The sequence below is a fragment of the Thamnophis elegans genome, chromosome 2, assembly GCF_009769535.1.
Source record: "Thamnophis elegans isolate rThaEle1 chromosome 2, rThaEle1.pri, whole genome shotgun sequence".
Lineage (NCBI taxonomy): Eukaryota > Metazoa > Chordata > Lepidosauria > Squamata > Colubridae > Thamnophis > Thamnophis elegans.
This window is the reverse complement of record NC_045542.1, coordinates 86052553-86072393: the sequence shown is the minus strand read 5'-3', so window position 1 is coordinate 86072393 and position 19841 is coordinate 86052553. Positions and strand designations below refer to the sequence as shown.

Sequence of the window (19841 nt, the reverse complement as noted above, 5' to 3'; positions counted from 1 at the left end):
AGTCACCTAGCTGAACAGCGGACTAGAAGGTCGACCTTGCACAGAATTCGCTGCAATTAAGCCTCATCAATCCCAGAAGTGACATACATCCTGAGCCTGGAGACTTTCCACAGCAACCACTGGGGACGCTTCTCTATATAGGACGTAGATGGATACAAATTGCTTTTTCTGGCTAAAATCCGCCGGGAGGAATAGACGTGTGAATGATCGCTCCGGTAAGACGGATTTCCATAGAAACCCTTCTCGAGTAAGCGATCTCCTCCTCCTCCCCCCCCCAACTCCCCCATTCGGGTGATTTTAATGACAGAAGTCCCCTTGCCTGAAGCGGACCTTGGAATGAACTACACCGTCTGGAGGGCGGAGGGGGGAGAGAAGCCAAGAGAGAGGGGGAATCAAACTGGCTTTGGGGAGAAGAGCTTTGTTCTGAAACTCGGCTTTTTAGCTTGGGGGAGAAGCGAGCCGCAAGGGAAAGAGAAGCCGACGCGGAGCGGGAGCGGTCTCTTGAACCAATGCGCGAAGCCCATCCTCGGGAACTCTCGCTCGCAGGGACCGAGAGCTCGCAGGAGGCTCCTTTAGGCGAAGGAGAGAGCCCAGTGGACGAGATCTAGGACGGGAAGATTTTGAACTTTCCTAGGCGGGTGGGGGCGGGGAGAGAAGGGAGGGAGGAGGGAGGGAGGAAAGGAAGAAAGAAGGGGCGGAGTCTTGCTTCAACTTTCAGGCGTTCGTTCCAGGGCAGGTCACTTGAATCTCGGCCACCCCAAGCGACTCGCCTGGTTTCCTCGCCCCCCCCCCCGCGCGCTACCTAGAAGGGGGGCGCCGTGGCTCTTTTTTTCCCGGGAAGTCGGACCGCTAGGAAACTCGGCGGTGCCTGCCCTACAGTCAAGCCACGCCGAATCTTAGTGGATTTAAAAAGTAAATTTAAAAAAATAATATCAATAGAGCGGACTTCGGTGGAACCCTCCTCGGCAGCCTCTCGCTGTCATTCTCTTTAGCTTGGTAGTTTCTCTTTCTCTTCTTAGTTTGTATGAACATAAAACGCTGCAAGGCGAGGGCACGCAGACTAAAAAAGGGCAGGCGCGCAAGGCTACGACTCAGCCTCCTTCTTGCTTATGGATTCCTTTAAAGGTGGGATGAATCTGGAAAGGCTTCCCGACAACCTGAGAACCCCGCAGGCGTCCCACGACATGGCTTCCAGCTTCCATTTGCAGAGATCTTCCGAAGGCAGAGAACCGATCGAGAACTCGGCCAGCGAATCTTCGGACACCGAAGTCCCAGGTAAACCCACAGTTTGGGGCGGTGGGGGGGGGGCACGGTTTACAGGAAGTAAGCAGAAAAGATCCCCCCCCGCCTGCCCTCTTCCATCCCTACCGACGAGGCCGCGATCAGGCGAGAGGATCCGCATTCAGAAGAGAAGCAGGGCACCCCAGAACCCCTTAGTTTCGGTATGGGAACGGGGAGGGGTGGTGAGATTCATCGGGCCCTCTCGGCTGTGCCGGAGTTTGCGCTCAAGTTTCCAAGGCTATCTGGCACTGTTTATTCTTTCTTCCCCCAAAATAAGCAGCTTCTGGGTTTCTTTGAGAGCCCTTCCATTCGGGCACCGGGTTTTCCAACTCACGGCACGTCAGGTTTGGGTTTATTTTCCAGTCTGGATAGCCTAGTAGACGTGGTAAAGGGATCTCTCTGTAGGGCCGGGGGAGAACACCCATTAAAACTCAGGCAGGGAAGAAAGAAAGAAAAAAGGTGGAGGAGAAAGGAAGGAACGTTTCCAGGCCCTGTCCAGGGAATGCGCAAACATCTTATTCCGCCCGGCGTTGCTTTTAATCCGTGATGTCTTTGTAGAGGAGAGGCACATTAAGGAGACGAGGTTGTGTAAAAGGATACCGGCTGCAACTTCCCTCCGTCAGCCCTATTTGGCGGTGAACGAGCGTCAGTTGCCAACCCCAAAGTAACGCTGTGCTGTGCTAGTTGTGCTGCCCAACGTTGGCAATACACGAAAAATAAGAAGTAGTTCTCTTGAATTTCAGGGCAAAGGAGGGGGTTGCAAAATGCCCCCCCCCGCCGCCGCCAAATGCAAGCGCCCAGTCGCGCTCCTTGCTTGAGAAAGTTACCCCGAGTGCTCCGCGGCTCAAATCTTGGGAAAGTTAACTCCCTATAAAATTGAGTAAGAGCAACGCCTCGATGACAGACTGTAATCTCAGGGTGAATCCTTAACACTTCTCCTTTCCCAACAACTATGTTGTGGCCGGCAACCTAAAACACCCAAGATCGCCGTGTGCCTTATTAGTGGACTCTTTGGCACTCGCGTTTTAGTGACGGCACCTCGAGTCTAGAGAGGCGTTCGGAGAAATTAGCAGCTATTTCTTTGGGAAAGGGATTAACTTTCAAATTAGTGGGCAGAAGAGTAGAATCTAATTATCGAACTCCGGAGAATTTCTGCATTTTAATGCGACAGTTGTTCTTAAGGGAAAATAATGGCATATCCGAATAATTCTGGCCGAGTTCAACCAAAATGAAATAAATTTAAGACGCAACCCTTCAAGTCCATCCTACTATTTATTGCGGAATTTAGGCTTGTGCTACCCTGGGACCAGCCCCTGGTAACGTTTAGGTATTTGGTTGCATCGGTTGGAGAAACAATTTTCCCAAGCCAGAGAGGAAAGAGTGAAGAGACACAGTTCCTAGATACAGTTACAGGAAAGATTAAACAGGAGCCTGGGAATTAGAACAACAATAGGGCAAGTCCAATTGCTGTGAAAAACACTTTTGCCTTTAGATTTCCTCTGAAATAAATTTTAGGCTTCTTAACAAGGCCACAGATAAATGAGGGAACGCTGGTAGAAGCGGCCCAGCGAAAAAGCAGCTAGAAGCGGCCCAGCAAAAAAGCAGCTGTTCCCAGAGTGGTTTGCAAATGGCAGGACCACCACAGCTGGATGTGTAAGTTGAGGCCCTTATGGTTGTGCCAGGCTTTAGTCCTAATGGTGAAAAGGGTCCGAGCAAGCAGCTCCTTCCCTGTTTAGGCCCACCGCAGCTTAGCTTTCACTTCTTGCCTGTGGAAAACAGTGCAAAGCCCATCAAACTGGTGGGAGCAGCGTCTAGGCCTGGGGGAGACAGCAGCTTTTTGGAGGAGCAGGGGTGAGGGGAGATCCCATTGGCGAAGGAAGGTTAAAGCTCACTGCCACCCTTGAGGACTGATAGGGATGTAAAGTTGTTTGGGGGCCCCCAGTCTCCCCCACTCTTCCCCCTCCCCAGGTGCAGCCTTAAGAAAAGCCAAGGCCACCAAACGGTCCAAAGCTGAGCCCTCTTTTGTGGCCTTGCTGGGAAAAAGGTGAGAGGTGTACACAGGCCTAGGACAGGCCCTGGTGGATAGGGAGGAAAAGGGGCCTAGCTTGAAATGGACTAGTTTCCTTAGGCAGCACCCAGGCCTTGTGGGTTTTGTGAACTGCTTCCCTACCAAGACAGCCTTCCTGTCTGAACTGCATTGAAAAAAAACTTCACTTTTCCTGATCTATTTGTCCTTTGGAAGCTGCCAGTGGCCTGGGCACTGACAAATCTCTCTGATCAGAGTCCTCCGAGAAGAATATCAAATCCAGACCTTTAAAATGAGGAGAGATTGTAGAGCGCGCATTTAGGTTTTCAGTGTACAGAGCAGGCTCCCAAGTCGATTCATACCGTGAAGTTAGCTAATATCTTATGGGATGGGTGGGTGTCCTGTTCACCACCACCACCAAGAAGCAGCTTGTTATACAAGGATCAATGTGAATTTAATCTTGCCGGTGCCTGCACGTGCTCCTTGTCCATTTTTCTTTCTTTCAAGAAGCATAAATAATTTCTACATTTTTATGTGGCATCTGATCTTGCCGAAATTAAGCCATTGAGCTCCTTGCTCTTTTCAGTAAGAAAGGCAAAGTACTTTTGTAATCCGCTGAAATCAGGGGAACATAAAGGGCTTATTTTTGGATGGATCCTGTCTGCAAATTGACTTTTCAATATAAAAAGGATGTATAAATATTAATGTGGGAGGGTGTAGGTCTGTTTAAGCATATAAATATAGTAGATGCATATGATAATAAGGAGACTTTCTTAAATGTCTGTAGAAGGAGGAAGAAAAAGATAATACTCTCTAAAAATCCCTCTCACTTTCCAGAAATACACGACTGAGACCCACAATTCCTTTACTACACACTTTAATCTGAGTCATGCATTTTATTTTAAGCAGACTATTAAAGAAAGCAATCAACGTGGATTATTAGCCAGGTCAACTGCAGATCCCTCCACAGAATCTTCTGTGTAGTTCCAATTACAATGTATTCAAACTGCAAATTTGATACACATCTGCAAGTTTCCAATACTCTTTTGAAATACTTACATAATATCAATTTAGAAATTTATGGCACATCTAGAATCATGTGAAGATGAATGACTGTTGCTTCCATCTCTCCACCACATTGCAGCCTGAATTACTTCAGTGACTGTTGCACAAGCAATGTAATTATAAGTATTTGGACCAAGAAGACTCTGCCTTAATCAACACAGGAAGCATTTCCAGGTTCATTAGACTTATTAGAATTATGGGCTATAAATTGGCCAGTTTGAATATAATTTAGTTATCAAAGTATTAGCATAAAGGGACATTTAGCTGAATTGCCGAGGTGTTCAATTGAATACCAAGCCTTTTCCAAAGTGGAGGTTCCCCTGAATTCAGCTACACTTTCTTCAGTAGTCATGGATCTAGGCCTTAGAATGGTAGAATTATCCTTTTTGTATTGACTCCTGATCACTGGGTGGGCAGATCCCTGCAGTTTCTTGGCAAGATTTGGAAAGTGGTTTTCCACAGCCTCCTTCCTAGGACCGAGAGGGATTAACTGACCCAAGGTCACTTAGCTGGCTTCCTGCCCAAGACAAGACTAGAACTCACAATTTCCTGGTTTCCAGTCTATATCAAACTGACTGTCAGAAGAATATCTCTGAAGAATACCCTTATGTTCTCTAAATATTCACTTCAGTTCCACAAATAATAAATTGCACCCATATTCTTAACTATATCTCATCCTTCCAGAGCATAGTGGGAGAAACCTTCAGTCCATTTAAAATGTGGGTATATGCTGGGAACTAATGTGAATTAGTTTGTATCTGGAAACTGCCATGCATTTTAAAAATAGGAGCGCCCTCACATTTCTTGCACTGAAGCCTATAAAACTTGGGGCTTGAGTGAATCCCGATTTCTTCCCTCTCCGATGTACCTGAATGGATCAATGCCAATTGGCATGCCACTTCCAACTTGTACAAACTTTTATGCTTTCTAGAGAACTTTGTGTACAAATGTGATTTTTGTATTTTTGAACAGAAATAAATCCACATTTTCAAACTATCCTTATCTCAATAGTTCAAACAAAAATGTTTTCTTAATGTTATGTCATTTTAATTAAATATAAAAAAGGATCCTTGAAAACTTATCCTGAAAGTAGAAATTCCAAATTCCCAAGCTATAGAACTGCTCCTGTCCTTTTCTTTCCACTCCTTCAGTTTAAGGGGGGTGGGGGTGGAGTTGTTGTCTAAGTAGTTATAGAGTAGTAGTGGAAGAAGTGTACATCGTATCTTTTGTAAATTTAAGTCCTCAGCATAAAAGAAAAATGCCCCAAGATAATCAAAATGAGCAGCGAACTTCTTTGCTTTTTGAGAGAACAAATGTAGATTTGTAAATGAAATTTTTCATTTTCATCTCGATTTTTCTATTACACATAAAAGCATAATTTTTAAAAAGTTTTTTTTTCTCTCCTGTATTCCATAGCTTGTTTTCTAGCTTTCTGAGTCTTCTATGCAGAACAGCACAGGTCATTTCTGACCCTTGTTTTTGAAGTTTGTAGTGACAAACCCTTCGGTTCTCCAAACTTTTTGAAACAGAGGAGCGAGCGGTGTGTAATTTACGGGAGATTCGGGTTACAGACTTTCGTATTAATCAGCTTGTTTGCAGGGGGGGGGGGACGGTTGCTCGCGCTGTCTTGGGTTAAAAGGCCTGGCGGGAGTCCTTTGATTTTTCTTTGCAATACTCCTATTAATCGCACCCCAACCGATCCTTATTGTGGTCTCGATCTCCTCGGCCCTTTTTCCTTTTCTCTTTGTAGAAAAGGAGCCAAGCGGCGCGCAGAAAAGCGAGGAAGGGAGCGCGGACGACCCGGCAAAGAAGAAGAAGCAGAGACGCCAAAGGACTCATTTTACCAGCCAGCAACTGCAGGAACTGGAGGCCACTTTCCAGAGAAACCGCTACCCGGACATGAGCATGAGGGAGGAGATCGCGGTGTGGACCAACCTCACGGAGCCCAGAGTCAGGGTGAGCCACCTCCGCGGTCGCCTCTCCAAAGCTTTCCTTCCTCTCCCCCTCCCTCTTGCCCGCTGTCTGCAGACCACGCAAAGGTCCCTCCTTAGAGCTTATCATTCCCTCGCAGTCCTCAGCAGCCTTTCCCGGGTTGAGCGGGCCTTGCCTGGGAGCCGTGCCCATCCCGTTCCACTGGGCAACCCCTCAGTAAGCTGGGTCTCGGAACCAGGAAAGCCAGGGGGGAAATTTGGTGGGAGCCAAAGAGCTCCGAAGCTTAATTGCAGCCGTTTCCCTCCGTCCGTAGAAGGTGCGGAACGTGTGAAGGGCGAATAGCCCCGCGCGGGAGGGATCTTGGCGCGGAGGCAATCCGCGGACTCGATCTTTGCACGCGAGTAGAAGGCGAGCCGTCTTTGCAGCCCTGTCCTTTGCAGCAGCGGGGCTAAGAGCCACTGGGCCGTGTTTGAAGGGGGCCGGAGGGACCCCAGGCCTGATGGAGGCCTGATCGGGGAAAGCGTGTAGGCCACGCAACTTCTCCCTCGCTTTGCAGACACCGCTTTGCAAAGCAAGTTCTCAGTTCTGGAAAAGCCCACAGAAGGAAATAAAACCAACAAGTATGTGAGCAAAAGTAAGGGGTAACACACAGACAGACGCACACACCCCGCTTGGCAACATGTATATTATCAGGCCTCCATTAGGGCGCAAGCAAGAGCGTATTGAATTGCTGCCTAAATTCGGGCGTCTCCCTGTATTTTATTGGAAGAATCTCATATCGTGGAGGTTTGCTTAACAACCAGGGTCTCTCAAGTGTGACTCTGTCTGAAGCCACTTTCTTTGAATTAAGCTCAAGGACTACCGATGCCTCCCCGTTGTTTTCCAGTACATAAACGTATACAGAAAAGGCTGCAAAGCTGGGAGCTACTTTAAACACACACACACACACAAACACACAAACCGAATTAAATCCAGGTTTAATCTCTGTTTAGAGGGGAGCCGCTGAAATCAGTAAACCGAACTGTCTGTCCACACAAGCTAAATCTCCTTGATTTCGCTGGGTGTCCTTTCTTAAATAGGATTATTTCTTGATTAGTTGTTGGAGGCTTTATTATTTGTTGGGTCCAACCCTTTGGACGCTCATTAAAAAGATCCGTCAAAGGAAGGGACGCTCAACACGTGCTCCTAAATCTCGCCTGCGCAATTCCGTGGAGGGGTCAGTCCTAAGTGCCGCTGTCTCTTCAAAGCGGACCTTCGGCAGAACTGAGCGGCGCATCCAAATCGGGCTTAATTTTTTCTCGGGAGAATGCCTCTAAGCTCCTCCGCCTCCAGCAGTTTTCAAAAGCCTGGGGATAAACGGATCTTGAACGGCAATCTTAATCGCAATTCCTGATAGGAAAAGATGCGGTTTTTTTCAAATGGCTTGAAATGCAATCTCTCCCGCCTTCCCTCTATCTTGAAGGGAACGCCTTGCTAAGAAAACACTAACAGAGTCACACAAGCCTTTTTGCTTATTTATTCATTTATTTATTTGGTGGCCTGGGAAAAGCAGGATTTTCCCCAAATAGACAAAAGTCGCCCAAGATTTACTGTTTCCTCTGGGCTGATTATAAATGCAGCCATTTCATAACAACAGCCATTCTAGTTCATCTTGGGGTGGAAGGAAAGAGGATACAAGCCTTCTGGGTGGATGGGCTTTGTGAGTGCGCTCTTTTTCACAGGAAGGCTGTTGCTAGTTGTGAAGTCGAGTCCGACCCATCGACCCATCATGAACATATGGATGATGTTCCTCCAGGCCTTCCTGTCCTCTACCATTCTCTGGAGTCCATTCAAGCTCACTCCTGCTGCTTTAGTGACTCCATCCAGCCACCTCATTCTCTGTCATCCCCTTCTTCTTTTGCCCTCAATCATTCCCAGCATGAGGCTCTTCTCCAGTGAGTCCTTCCTTCTCATTAGGTTGCCAAAGTATTTGAGTTTCATCTTCAGGATCTGGCCTTCTAAAGAGCAGTTAGAGTTGACCTTCTCTAGGACTGACTGGGTTTGATCGTCTTGCAGTCCAAGGGACTCACAGGAGTCTTCTCCAGCACCATAGTTCAAAGGCCTCAATTCTTTTGCTCAATTCTTTGGTGCTTTACAGGAAGGGGAAAATGTGTAAAATCCCCAGATTTCCACCCCCCCAAAGCCGGATGAAGGAGGAAACTGTTTTGGTCCCATTTCTTACTTCTGGAAACTGACAATGAAGCTTTGGGAAAGCAAATGTGTTTCTCCCCTGATTTCTATAGCCTTTGATAGCTTTCTATTGGTTCTAACCATAAATGGGAAATTAAGGGAGAAGTGTGAATAGGAAAAGGTTAAATAAACAGCTATGTCTGAGCCGGAGGTAAATGGGCCAGGTAACATGAAAACGGTCAGAAAGAACTAGAAAAAAAACCAAAATTCCCATCATGACTGAAGGGTTGACCTATCAATGGAGCTATAATAGCAAGGCTTTAAAAGCTTTGAACCCCTGGACAAGGCCAATTGTGTAGCTGTAAAACAAATGCAAGTATTGGGGTTGATTTGACAGGCAGAGTCAGTCCCTCCCCCTTCCCCCACTCACCTCTCTCTCTCACACACACACACAGACACACACACACACGCGTGTGCGCGCACACACACACACACACACAGGGCAGTTACCCAGCCACTTCTAAGCACTTTAGCAGATGTCCTCTGAGGTCAGTAGGGCTTAATTTCAAAAGAATTGTATCTAGTTCTGGAATGAAAAAAAAAAATCAGTTAGCAGGTTAAGTTGCAATCTTATTCATGGTGACACTGAATAGCAATCCCATGTTTAATGAAAATTTTACTCTACAGAGTAGCAATCAGTGCGCCTTTAACAGCATACATTGTAAAGGCAGGAACAGACAAATTCTATTACAATCACAGAAAAGCTGGTCATACATGTATAAGCAGGTTTCTGCAACATGCTCCATTAAACTCTATTTCTTTGAAATTGAATGTTTTGTTCACATCTAATCATTCGGATTTGTGTATTGACGTGCATGCAACTGTGAATAATACAATAAACCATGATAAAACAAACCACAATTTACTGTGTCTGAGATGGATATAAACCCGATAATTTGGGCAGAATTGTGCCCAATAATGGAAGTAAATCATAGTGAATCGGAAGGTTTTAGTACGTTACTTTCAGAGAGCTGTATTAATTTATCTATCTGTACAAGTGTAAGAACTGGACCAACTGTTTAAAAATAACCAAGAAAGATTAATTAAATAATATTAGGGGAGGGGAAGGAGAGACAGGTATTTGGAATGATATTTAGCTACTTCTTAACAATGATACACTGAACATTTTAATACTAACAGCCAGTTATTATATATGAATTTTTGTCCCCCCTCAATTCATGCCAAGCTGAGTTTATACAACAATACATCGCTGCAATGCAATGTAATGTATTTGAACAATTGCTGGGTAATAGATTTTGTTAAAATCAATAGACCCTCCAAATAACAGACAAGGGAAAGTTTAAATTCATCAGAGGATGGGATTGTTTGAGATTCCAAAATCAGTTAAGGGTTTCCAGATAGATATGGCTGCTTGAGCTGATTGTCAGGGATTTCCTGCCTTCAATGGCAGGAATTGCTTGAGTTTGTTTCAAGGGATCCAGTGTCAGAAATAACCTGCAAGACAAACAGGATTGACATTTTATTAGTCATTCTCTTTGCTTGTTTTGCATGCTGGATTCTTGGTTTATTGGTTTTGGGTCTCCTTCCCTCAACTTCATAGTTTGCTTTATGCTTTCAGGAGCGTGAATGAATCCTACACTCCTGAAGGTGTGGGTGTATTTAATTCCTATTGAGTTGCTGAATGCAGTTGTTCTTGATTTAATAGGTTCTAAAATGGAGATTACCCTAAAGGTATGACAATATTCCAGAGATAAAAAGTTATTGAGGATTCCCAATAATTTATTGGGCCCCACAGGAAAAAAGATCTACTGAAGTGTTATCCAAGATCAGCCTAGTGTTAGCTTTTTTATATATACCATAGATCTTATTAGATTTGAAGGGAAATCAGAGCTTTATCATGTCCACTAAGATTGTCGTTGACATCTATTTAAAATCGATATATGAGCCTCACATTTCACCCCCAAATGGGATCTACTGAAACTTAGCTTTGCCAAGAAGGCCTTTTCAACCCACCCACCCCCAAATGCTAGCAGGAAAACAGAGACTTAAGTGGCTTAAGGCATCAGGCTGCAGGGAAATCAAGAGGTTCCTCATTATTATCGTCTGCAAAGTAGAACCTTAGCTTCTTCCTGTGTCTTTCAAGATCCACCAAGTTCCATAAAGTTTTTTTCTCCTCCTGAAAAAGACAGCCTTGGCTTTCAATCTTGCAGCTGCTTACTGGGAGGAAATTAGTGGGATCTCAGGATTTGCCCAGCACTTTCCTGAAACTTTGAGGACAGAAGTCGTATCAAAGCAGTTCTTCCATACCTCTATTCTATGTATTTTCTTTTCTGCACTGTTTCTGTACCTTGAAGTCAGCAGAGAAATCTGAAATGCTAAGTTTAGCTTTATATTTCAGCTGATTAGTTATGCTGCCTTAAAGGAAAAATAGTAAACTATCAGATCCTTTCAAAGCCTAAATTAATTCCTCTTTTAACATAGCCTTAGGGCTGCCCCTTAATTAAACATTTTGAAAATTGCCTGGAAAAGTGCTTTTGTGATAAAAGACGGGGTGGGTGGGTGGGTGGGATGACTTAGTATGCTGAAATAAATTTTACGTACATTGAAAGTCAAAGAAATAAAAAATACACTTCTAATCACATTTGCTCTCAACATCAGTAAGAAATTCCCATTTGGTGTACATCCCTAGAGATACACTTCCCCGAAAATTGCAGCAATTCAATTTTTTTTGTTAATTTTGGCAGAATTCAGCCAAAGTTTGTATAATAAAGTGCAACTGATGCCATTTGGCCCATTCTGTCCATCCCCAAATTATTCAGCATATGATCTAATTAATTGCTAGAGAGTTAAAATCCTGCTGTGTATATTTTGTTTTTTCTCTGATGTACCATGATGCCTAATGAGTTTGCCCTGTAAGGAAGGAGCACTTCATACAAAGTTATTGACCCTAAGCATTTAATGTGGAGGCCGGGCTTGGCTTCAGTAGGGAAGGATTGCTTCCAAATTAAAGTAGGATGTTAGATATCTTCAAGCAGAAGGGTAGGCAGCCATCTGGTTGAGATGCTTTAATTTAGATTCCTTCACCAAGAGGTTCAATCCAATAGTCTACATTCCCTCCTTCAGCCCCTCCCCCATTGTTTATAAAGTAGGGGAAAATCAGTGAATTACTCCATTTCCTTCCAAATCTTAGCTCAAACTCTTCTGTAGTTGTATTTTTCTGAAACTTTGATTCAGCCAAATATGCTAAGAAGACTTTGTTTGAAAATATCTAGAGGCAGCATTAAAATGTTTAGCCTCAGTTTTGGAAAATCCCTAATGTCTGGAAATACTTTATGAGAAGTGCATTTCAAGCTGCTTTTTGGCTTTTTCCACATTTTTTTCTTCTAGGCCTAGCAGTTTCAGCTAATTCTTCCTCCCCAACTCCTCCTCTTGATCTTTCTTGTTGAAACTTGCATTTTTTGCTTTCATTTGGTTAAACCTTTCCCCAAACTAGCAAGCATGTTTGACCTGCAAGGAACTTTCTAAAACAGGAGACAGAATAGGTATCCAGAATCCTGTGAGCGTAGACTAACCTTAGTTGGGTTTCGGAATTACATAGCCAATTAAATAGCCCTTGCTTTGTTTTTGAGAGCCGATTTGGTGTTGTGTTTAAGGCATCAGACTAGAGACTGGATGGCCATGAATTCTAGTCCTGCCTTAGACAGAAAGCCCACTGAGTCACTTTGCGCCAGTCACTTCCTCTCAGCCCTAGGAAGGACAAACTACCTCTCAAAAACTTTGCCAAGGAAACTGCGGGGACTTGTCCAGGGAGTTTCTGAGAACTGGACATGATTCAATAGAGGAAGGGGGGAGTTGCAGAATTACAGGGCCACTGCTTTGTTTTTGAAAGTGCCTTTAGGGGGAAAAAAGTAGTTAGATTCCCAGTTTGGCTGGTTTTTTGCACCTGCTTGCCTTAGTTGGTAGCCAACTCCTATCAAAATCCTAACCTACCAATAATGCAGGCAGTTCCACTGGCCACGTCTTCCAGGAATCTCGTAGCTAAGGCCTACTGCTCTTAGAAGAGGTGGAACTACTGAGATTGCAACTGTGTCCTGCCTCAAGTTATGAATGAGATACTCTTGGGGGGGGTGTTTGAATCCCTGGATTTTTCATGAAAACAAATTAAAAGCCTTTCCTAAAAGATTATTTTCCCAAAGATTGCATCAGCTTCTCTCCTGTCTTAGACCTCCCCCACCCCAGGGCATCTAAACTGATTCCCTTTTTCTAGCAGCAGAACTGTAAACATTGAAAACATTTAGTGTAAAAGAAGATGCCACTTTGCCTCTGTGCTTACCTTTGGGATACTTGTCCCATCCATTTCTAATTTCCAGAAATAAGGAATTTTTGTTTGTTTTTTTAAAGTTGGATAAAGCCACCAGGATCAGTCTGAGAACAGCAATTTGAGCAAGAGGTTTGGCCAGAAAGTGGTTAATGGGAGGGAAACAAGTAAATGAAATCCAGAGGTCTTGAACACGAAACAAAGGAGATGCCAAGTCAAGGCAGCAATCTGTAAGCAGGGATTTCTCAAGGCCCCAATCGCAAAATGAAAAGGCCATCTCAGAGAGAAATGCCAGCTATTCATCTAACTAAATGCTATCTGGGACAATCTTTATCTGCTTTGGAGATAAAAGGGCAACTATTGAAAACATTGCTAAGATGTCTTTTTCCAGGACAGCCTGTTAAAAACAGGGGTTTTCTTTAAGGTGAGAATTTCTTTCATGGCAAGTTGCTTTTCATGGTGGCAAGTTGTTTTTCAAGACTGGAACAGTTTATCCCCACTTTAAAAACTATCCTCTTAAAAGTGTTAATTCTTATTAATATCAATATTAAAATATATCCCTTTGTTTTCAATCACACAGGACCAGGCATGTATAAGCTGTGATGGCAACAAATACCCCAAATAGGCAATTAGAATGATTTGCAGTCTTTCTTACTAGTGCAAAAGTGCAGATTTCTCATAGCTTACAATAAAGAAGTTCCAGAATGTTGCATAGTATGAGGCTGAAAAGAAATAGGAAGATTGGTATCTTTTTCCTATTGACTCCCCAAAAGCAGACTGAAATATTAATTAATATGCCTGTTTAATGTATTGAGTAATGAATAAGTTGATCTGATTGCAATCAGAGTTTTGCTTATAGCTCTCTCAGCCCAATTCATGTCACAGGGTTGTTGTTGTGGGGAAAATAAAAGGAGGATATTTTGGATATGTTTGCCACCTTGAGTTTATCATAAAAATAATAAAGGCAGGAAATAAAAAGATAAATAAATAGATAAGCCGAGGTGGTACAGTGGTTAGAGTGCAGCACTGCAGGCTACTTCAGCTGACTGCAGTTCTGCAGTTTGGCTGTTCAAATCTCACTGGCTCAAGGTTGACTCAGCCTTCCATCCTTCCGAGGGGGGTAAAATGAGGACCCGGATTGTTGTTGGGGGCCATATGCTGACTCTGTAAACCGCTTAGAGAGGGCTGAAAGCCCTATGAAGCGGTATATAAGTCTAACTGCTATTGCTAGATAAATAAATAAATATCTCCTCCAGAAAGAGTAAAATCTGGACTTTAAGATATCCAGTAATAAATAAACTGATCAGAGGTGTTGAGCAACAATTCCTTGTTGCTACAGGACCTTTTAGGAGAAAGCATCAGAGGGGTGAGTTGGCTGAAGAGACAATAGAAATCTAGACCCAGGGAAAGAATGGTGCAACAGAATACAAAATCAATGCAACAAACTTATCCCTTATGTTTACACCAGTCCACCTATCCTTTAAATCCCCATCTCTATGGATATTTTTTTAAGGTAATCTAGCATATCAGTAGATGTTTTCAGGTAAACTTTACACACCAAACCTAATTTAAATCTCAAGAGGCTGAACTCCAGAATGTATTTTCAGTCCTAGATCTTAACTTACATGAGAACAAAGATGCCCAGAATGGCCTTAGATTAGCTACATTGCCTTACATTAGCAGAACCAACTTTGTGTATGGTAAAAAGAGAAAGAATGGCTATTCAACAGATATGCAATTTAGTTTGGCACCTTTTCTTTCAGAAAGAAAAATAATGCTGAACAACTTTTCCATTAGGTTCCCTTCCCTTCCAAATTATTGTACCATATTCAATTTTGAGAAAAGATCCAGCAGTGGATTCTTTAACTAGCCAACTGAGACAGTTCTGAATCATGTAGATCGTAGATCTGGAATCGCTAGCCCCTGGGCTAGTGGGCAGCCATGGAATCTTGAGAACTGGGGGCAAAGAATACTGTCTTTGTTTACTCTTCCCCAAAGCCTCCTTCAAAAGATTGTCTTTTTCTTGAGCAGCATTTCCAAATGGGCTGCAGCTGCTGACCATTTTTATTTTGTATACAGATAGGAGAAGCATTCTTAGAAATTAAGGCATACTGGAGATGGACAATTTACTTTGCAAAATGTCAGCTGTCAATGTGATGGTTGATTTTTAGTGACCACAGATAGATTTTCTCCAGTGATCTATCCCTGACCTGGTCCTTCGGCTCTTCCTAGTGTATATTCTTTGCTACTGTAACAGACTCTAACCATCTTGAAACTAGCTATCCTCTTCTTCTTTTTCTTAATTAGATTAAAGTAACAATAATTAAAACTAAAGAGGAAGGGTGACTGTGCTATCGGCTGTGTGGGCCCTTTGGAGCCCAAATGCCATGATGGGCCCCCCAGTTCTGGTTGGAATCTTTAATCAGATCATTAATTGAGGGATTGCTCTCAGTTTCTTGCCGCAGGAACCTTGTTTTTCTTGGAACCCTTCACTGTGTCATGAAAGCGTGCCATTTGAACACACAAATTCCCATTTCGTGACTTTGCTCTATGTGTCTGAGCTTGAAGGGATCTTCCAGATCTCCCTGCACCCATGAAAATGCAGCCCTGGTCACTCAAAGCTTTATTCATTTCAACACTGCAACTTAGGGCAGGTGGGTACAAAAACAACCACATACAAAATTGTCCAATAACCATAGCGGATGATTTCCCAGCATTTTTCTCTTGCGTCCTATAGGAAAGGTAAAATCTCCCTCAACATCACTCCACTGGTGAATCAGATAGTTTCCTTACCAATATTACTGCACTGAAATTATGTGCCTTTGCCTTCTGAATCTAGGAGGTTTTTCCAACTTCCCAGTCTAGCCCACCTCTTTAGATGTCCTTGGGGGGGGGGGGGGAAGTGTCATTTCCAAGAACTAACCAGGTCCAGCCTTGCTTAGCTTCCTTAGGTCCTCCAGATTGTATAATGGCTTTTTCAGAGCTGAAATGACAAGGTGTCTGTCCCAGTAAGACTTCCTACCTTAGATGTCCTCAGGTTGTGTTCTAATAGACAGACACTTCTCAGGATGATGGGGCAGAGCAGGGACCACCTTGGAGAAATACTCACACTAAGCTTGCCAGGTTTCACCTGGAGGGACTTCAGGGTGGACCGTGGGCGGGCTCTCCCCCCTCTCCTCTTTACCTTAGGCAGACAGGTGCTCATTTTAGGCAGGGACACCCCCCCCTCCTCCACACACACACCATTAATGTCTGCGTCGCGAGCGTCATGTCTGCAGTTTCTAAGCCTCCGGGCCCCATTTTTTTGTGTGTCTTTTCTCGCCCCCTTCCCCCTCAGGTCTGGTTCAAGAACCGTCGCGCGAAGTGGCGGAAGCGGGAACGCAACCAGCAGATGGACCTTTGCAAGAACGGCTACGTGCCGCAGTTCAGCGGCCTGATGCAGCCTTACGAGGACGTCTACCCGGGCTACCCGTCCAACTACTGGCACGCCAAGAGCCTGGCGCCGGCGCCGCTCTCCTCCAAGAGCTTCACGTTCTTCAACTCCATGAGCCCGCTGTCGTCGGCCCAGTCCATGTTCTCGGCGCCCAGCACGCTGCCCTCCATGAGCATGCCTTCCTCCATGGGGCCTTCGGCCGTGCCCGGCGTGGCCAACTCCGGCCTCAACAACCTGAGCGGCTCGTCCCTCAACACGGCCATGTCGACCCCCGCCTGTCCCTACGGCCCGCCGGGCTCCCCTTACAGCGTCTACAGGGACACTTGCAACTCCAGCTTGGCCAGCCTGAGGCTGAAGTCCAAGCAGCACTCGAACTTCGGCTACGGAAGCCTGCAGAGCCCCGGCTCCACTCTCAACGCCTGCCAGTACAACAGCTGACCAGCCTCGTCCGCCTCCTGACAAGGGACCGCGGCTGCGCTCAGGGGCAGGGAAACGCGCCGGAGGAGGAATGGGGAAGAGCGGGCAGACGGACGGACGGAGGAGCCGTGGCTGGGGCGGAGGGAGAAAGAGAGAGAGAGACGGGCCCGATCGGACCTAAAACACAGGGATGAGTTGCAATGTTTTTTTTTTAATTTTCTCCTCTGGATGATGCGGGTTTTGTATGCGTGTTTACTTGAACTTGCACAGGACTTTCCTTCCTAACAATCGTCCACTTTATACGACCAGAAGATGCGGTAACGATGGAGAGGTGTGTGTGTGTGTGTGCGCGCGCGCGCGTGTATGGGGGAAGGAGGGGGGAGAGGGACGGAACAGTGACGTTGCTGAGGAGCTCCGAGCGCCCTTCGGGTGGGTGGGGGTTCCCTTCGGGGAGGAAAGGAGGCGTGGCTCCGGGTTCGCCCCTTTCGGGCTGGGCGTGCCGGGGATCGTTCGACGGGAGTGGGAGGGGTCGCCGGTGCAAAGCGGAAGGACGGATCCCTCCGAGCCAACGCCGCAGCCGCGGGGCGAACCCGCTTCTCCGAGGCGCTCTATTTATCTTCGCTTTTCCCTTTGCGCTTCGCCGTTGAATAGGCGGCGGTTCTCCAGTGCGTTTGACTCTCGACGGGATTTTGTTTCTCAAGCTGGAAGCGTCTTTCGGGGGGGGGGGATCCTACCGTCCGCAGCAGTTCGCGGCTGAAAAGGTTCCTTTTCCTACCTCTTCATTCTCTACCGAGCCTGCAGTACGGAATCCCTCTAGTCTCTCTTCACACAAAAAAGGACCTTTTATAGGGGACCCTCCCCCCTTCTTTCCTTTCAGAGTCTTATCCTGATAATCAAATTATCGTCCGTCCTTATTTAAAGGGGTTTTTTTTATTTAAAAAATTTAAAAAAGGGGATTCTCGTAGAGAATCATAGGGGAAATTATTAAGAAAGAAAGAAAAAAAGACAGAAAAGGAGCGTTGGAAAATACTGCATCTCAAATAAAGGAGAGGAAGTGACCTCGTGGATGGGTAAAATAAATTTGGGGTGGGGGATTAAATTACTTTGCTCTCCAGCTTTGGATTTAGATGAATCAATACAAGTAAGGAACCCAAACAAGAAATCTTTAAAAAGATGTTATGTGTTAAGTGTAGATAATACTTAAAAGGATTTTTTTTGTTGGAATTTTTTTAAAAAATATGAAAATGATAGATATGATCTTTAAATATTAATACGCATACAAAACACATATGAAGTTTTCTCGCAGACATTCTTGTTGCTTCTTCCTGTTGATACTTATTACCTGTAGATGACAAAGAAACATAATATAAAATGCACAAGGTACTTCTTTCCCAGTGTATCCCCACCTGTGGTAACCGTTACGCTGGATGTTTCAATAATGCTGTTGTGGAGGATGCAGTATATATATTGTTTTATAAGTTATGTTTTCGTGATTTTTTTGAAAATTAAGAGCATGGGAATAAAAAAAACTTCTTGAACCTCTTCGTCTTCCTTTATATTTACATTACTGTCTAGATCACCCTTCCTCAATTTAGGACTCCACAGATGTGTTCAGATTATAATTCCTATCATCCACAGCCTATATATTCATGATGGTTGAAGACACTTGGGTTCCCAGCATATTTATTTATTTTATTTTGTTAGTTTGTCAAACATATAAAGGATAGCAGGTATAAGTATGAACATGGACATGAATAAAGGATATATATTTTATATCTTCCACTTGATGGAAGTTCCTTATTGATCTAATTTAAAAACACACAAAACATTTTTGATAATATTTTTCAATGATACTTTAAAGCTATAATTTGATACTTTCAACACATTCAGACCTAAAGAGACCCCAAACAGTAAACATTACAGTGAGACCAGTTAAACAGAAATAAAATGATAGTGTTCATCAAGTAAAATGATAGTTCACCAAGTAAAACACTGTCACTTCTTATTTTTATATTAAAATTGTATGTGTTGTCCATCTCTGGCTGTCAAGTAACTTTCATAGTGAATACACCTACTTGCAGTTGAAACCCATAGATTTAATTATGAGGTTGGATGCCAGAATACTGATTTATCTCCTCAAGCATTTTCCCTCCAAACTCAGCATGGGGAGGATCCAGCTTCAAAGAAGGAAATCCAGCATTTGTCTCTGGAATGAACTTTCTATTCTCAATAGTTTGACAGCCCCAAAAGAAAAGTAGGGAAAGATGAAGCAGAGATATTCCAGGGCAAATGGCTCTCCAGGTCCATTTTGGCATGCCTCAGATTATGCCACCTGACCAGATTTTTAGCAGAAGACCATGCAGTAGCTCCACTGACTGTGTATGTAGATTTTCAAAGTTTCACATCTAACTCTCATGAGTAAATTTAGAAGAAATTGGAAAAAAGAACTTGTCATAGATTGTTAACTGGTTAAAAGCTGAAAATAGATGAAGGAAATATTTTTTTCAAAGCTGAAAGAAGTAGTATTTTTCAAGGATTAGTGGGCTTCTTAACCAGAAGTTATTTTAACATGGCTGAGCACTGAGATGGCCAGGTTTAAAGATAATACAAAATATTCAGATTAGTAAAAACCAAAAGGATCTGTGTAAAAATGTATAGTCAACTATACAACAAGCATACCACACACACACACACACCTATCAAACCCTAATTTCATGTTTTTTTACCTATGAACACCTGATAGTAAGACTTTCATAATCTTGATTTAATCACACAACATAATTTAAATTTTAATCACAATTATGATTTAATTTTTTTGTTGGATCTTCTTAAGTGTATTTTCAGAAAAAGTTCAATCAGTATGCAACTAATTTTAATTTCCTCTATTTAATAGACTTTCAGAATCCCCTTCAGATATTTGTGTATTATTACTGGTAAAAAATTCATACCAATAGAATGGAATATTCTAGCTCAGGGTTGAACTTGGAAAGGGGGGGAGAGTCCTTGGTGCTCTCTGAGCTTGGTGTGTGTGTGTGTATGTGTGTGTGTGTGAGAGAGAGAGAGAAGTTTATTTATTCCCAGGTGAAAAACCCATAGCAAGATTTATTCCGCATGTTCACTGAACTGTGCTTGACAAGTACTGGAATTCCTAATGAAAGAAAGAAAGAAAATACTCATGT

At 43.9% G+C, this 19841-nt stretch overlaps 1 protein-coding gene across 1 annotated transcript; it reads left to right on the top strand.

Moving 5' to 3' along the window:
• Positions 1 to 1101: 1101 nt before the first annotated feature.
• PITX1 (paired like homeodomain 1) lies at positions 1102 to 17003 on the top strand. Its single transcript, XM_032211454.1, has 3 exons — positions 1102 to 1275; positions 6123 to 6328; positions 16150 to 17003. The coding sequence occupies exons 1-3, from the start codon at positions 1110 to 1112 to the stop codon at positions 16681 to 16683; spliced, it is 906 nt and encodes a 301-aa protein (XP_032067345.1). The 5' UTR covers positions 1102 to 1109; the 3' UTR covers positions 16684 to 17003.
• The last annotated feature ends 2838 nt before the right edge of the window (positions 17004 to 19841 follow it).

Coding starts and splice junctions, on each gene's coding strand:
- PITX1 (XM_032211454.1), top strand. CDS start 1,110: ATGGATTCCTTTAAAGGTGGGATGAATCTGGAAAGGCTTCCCGACAAC. Junction 1,276..6,122: donor TTCGGACACCGAAGTCCCAG/GTAAACCCACAG, acceptor TTCTCTTTGTAG/AAAAGGAGCCAAGCGGCGCG. Junction 6,329..16,149: donor TCACGGAGCCCAGAGTCAGG/GTGAGCCACCTC, acceptor CTTCCCCCTCAG/GTCTGGTTCAAGAACCGTCG.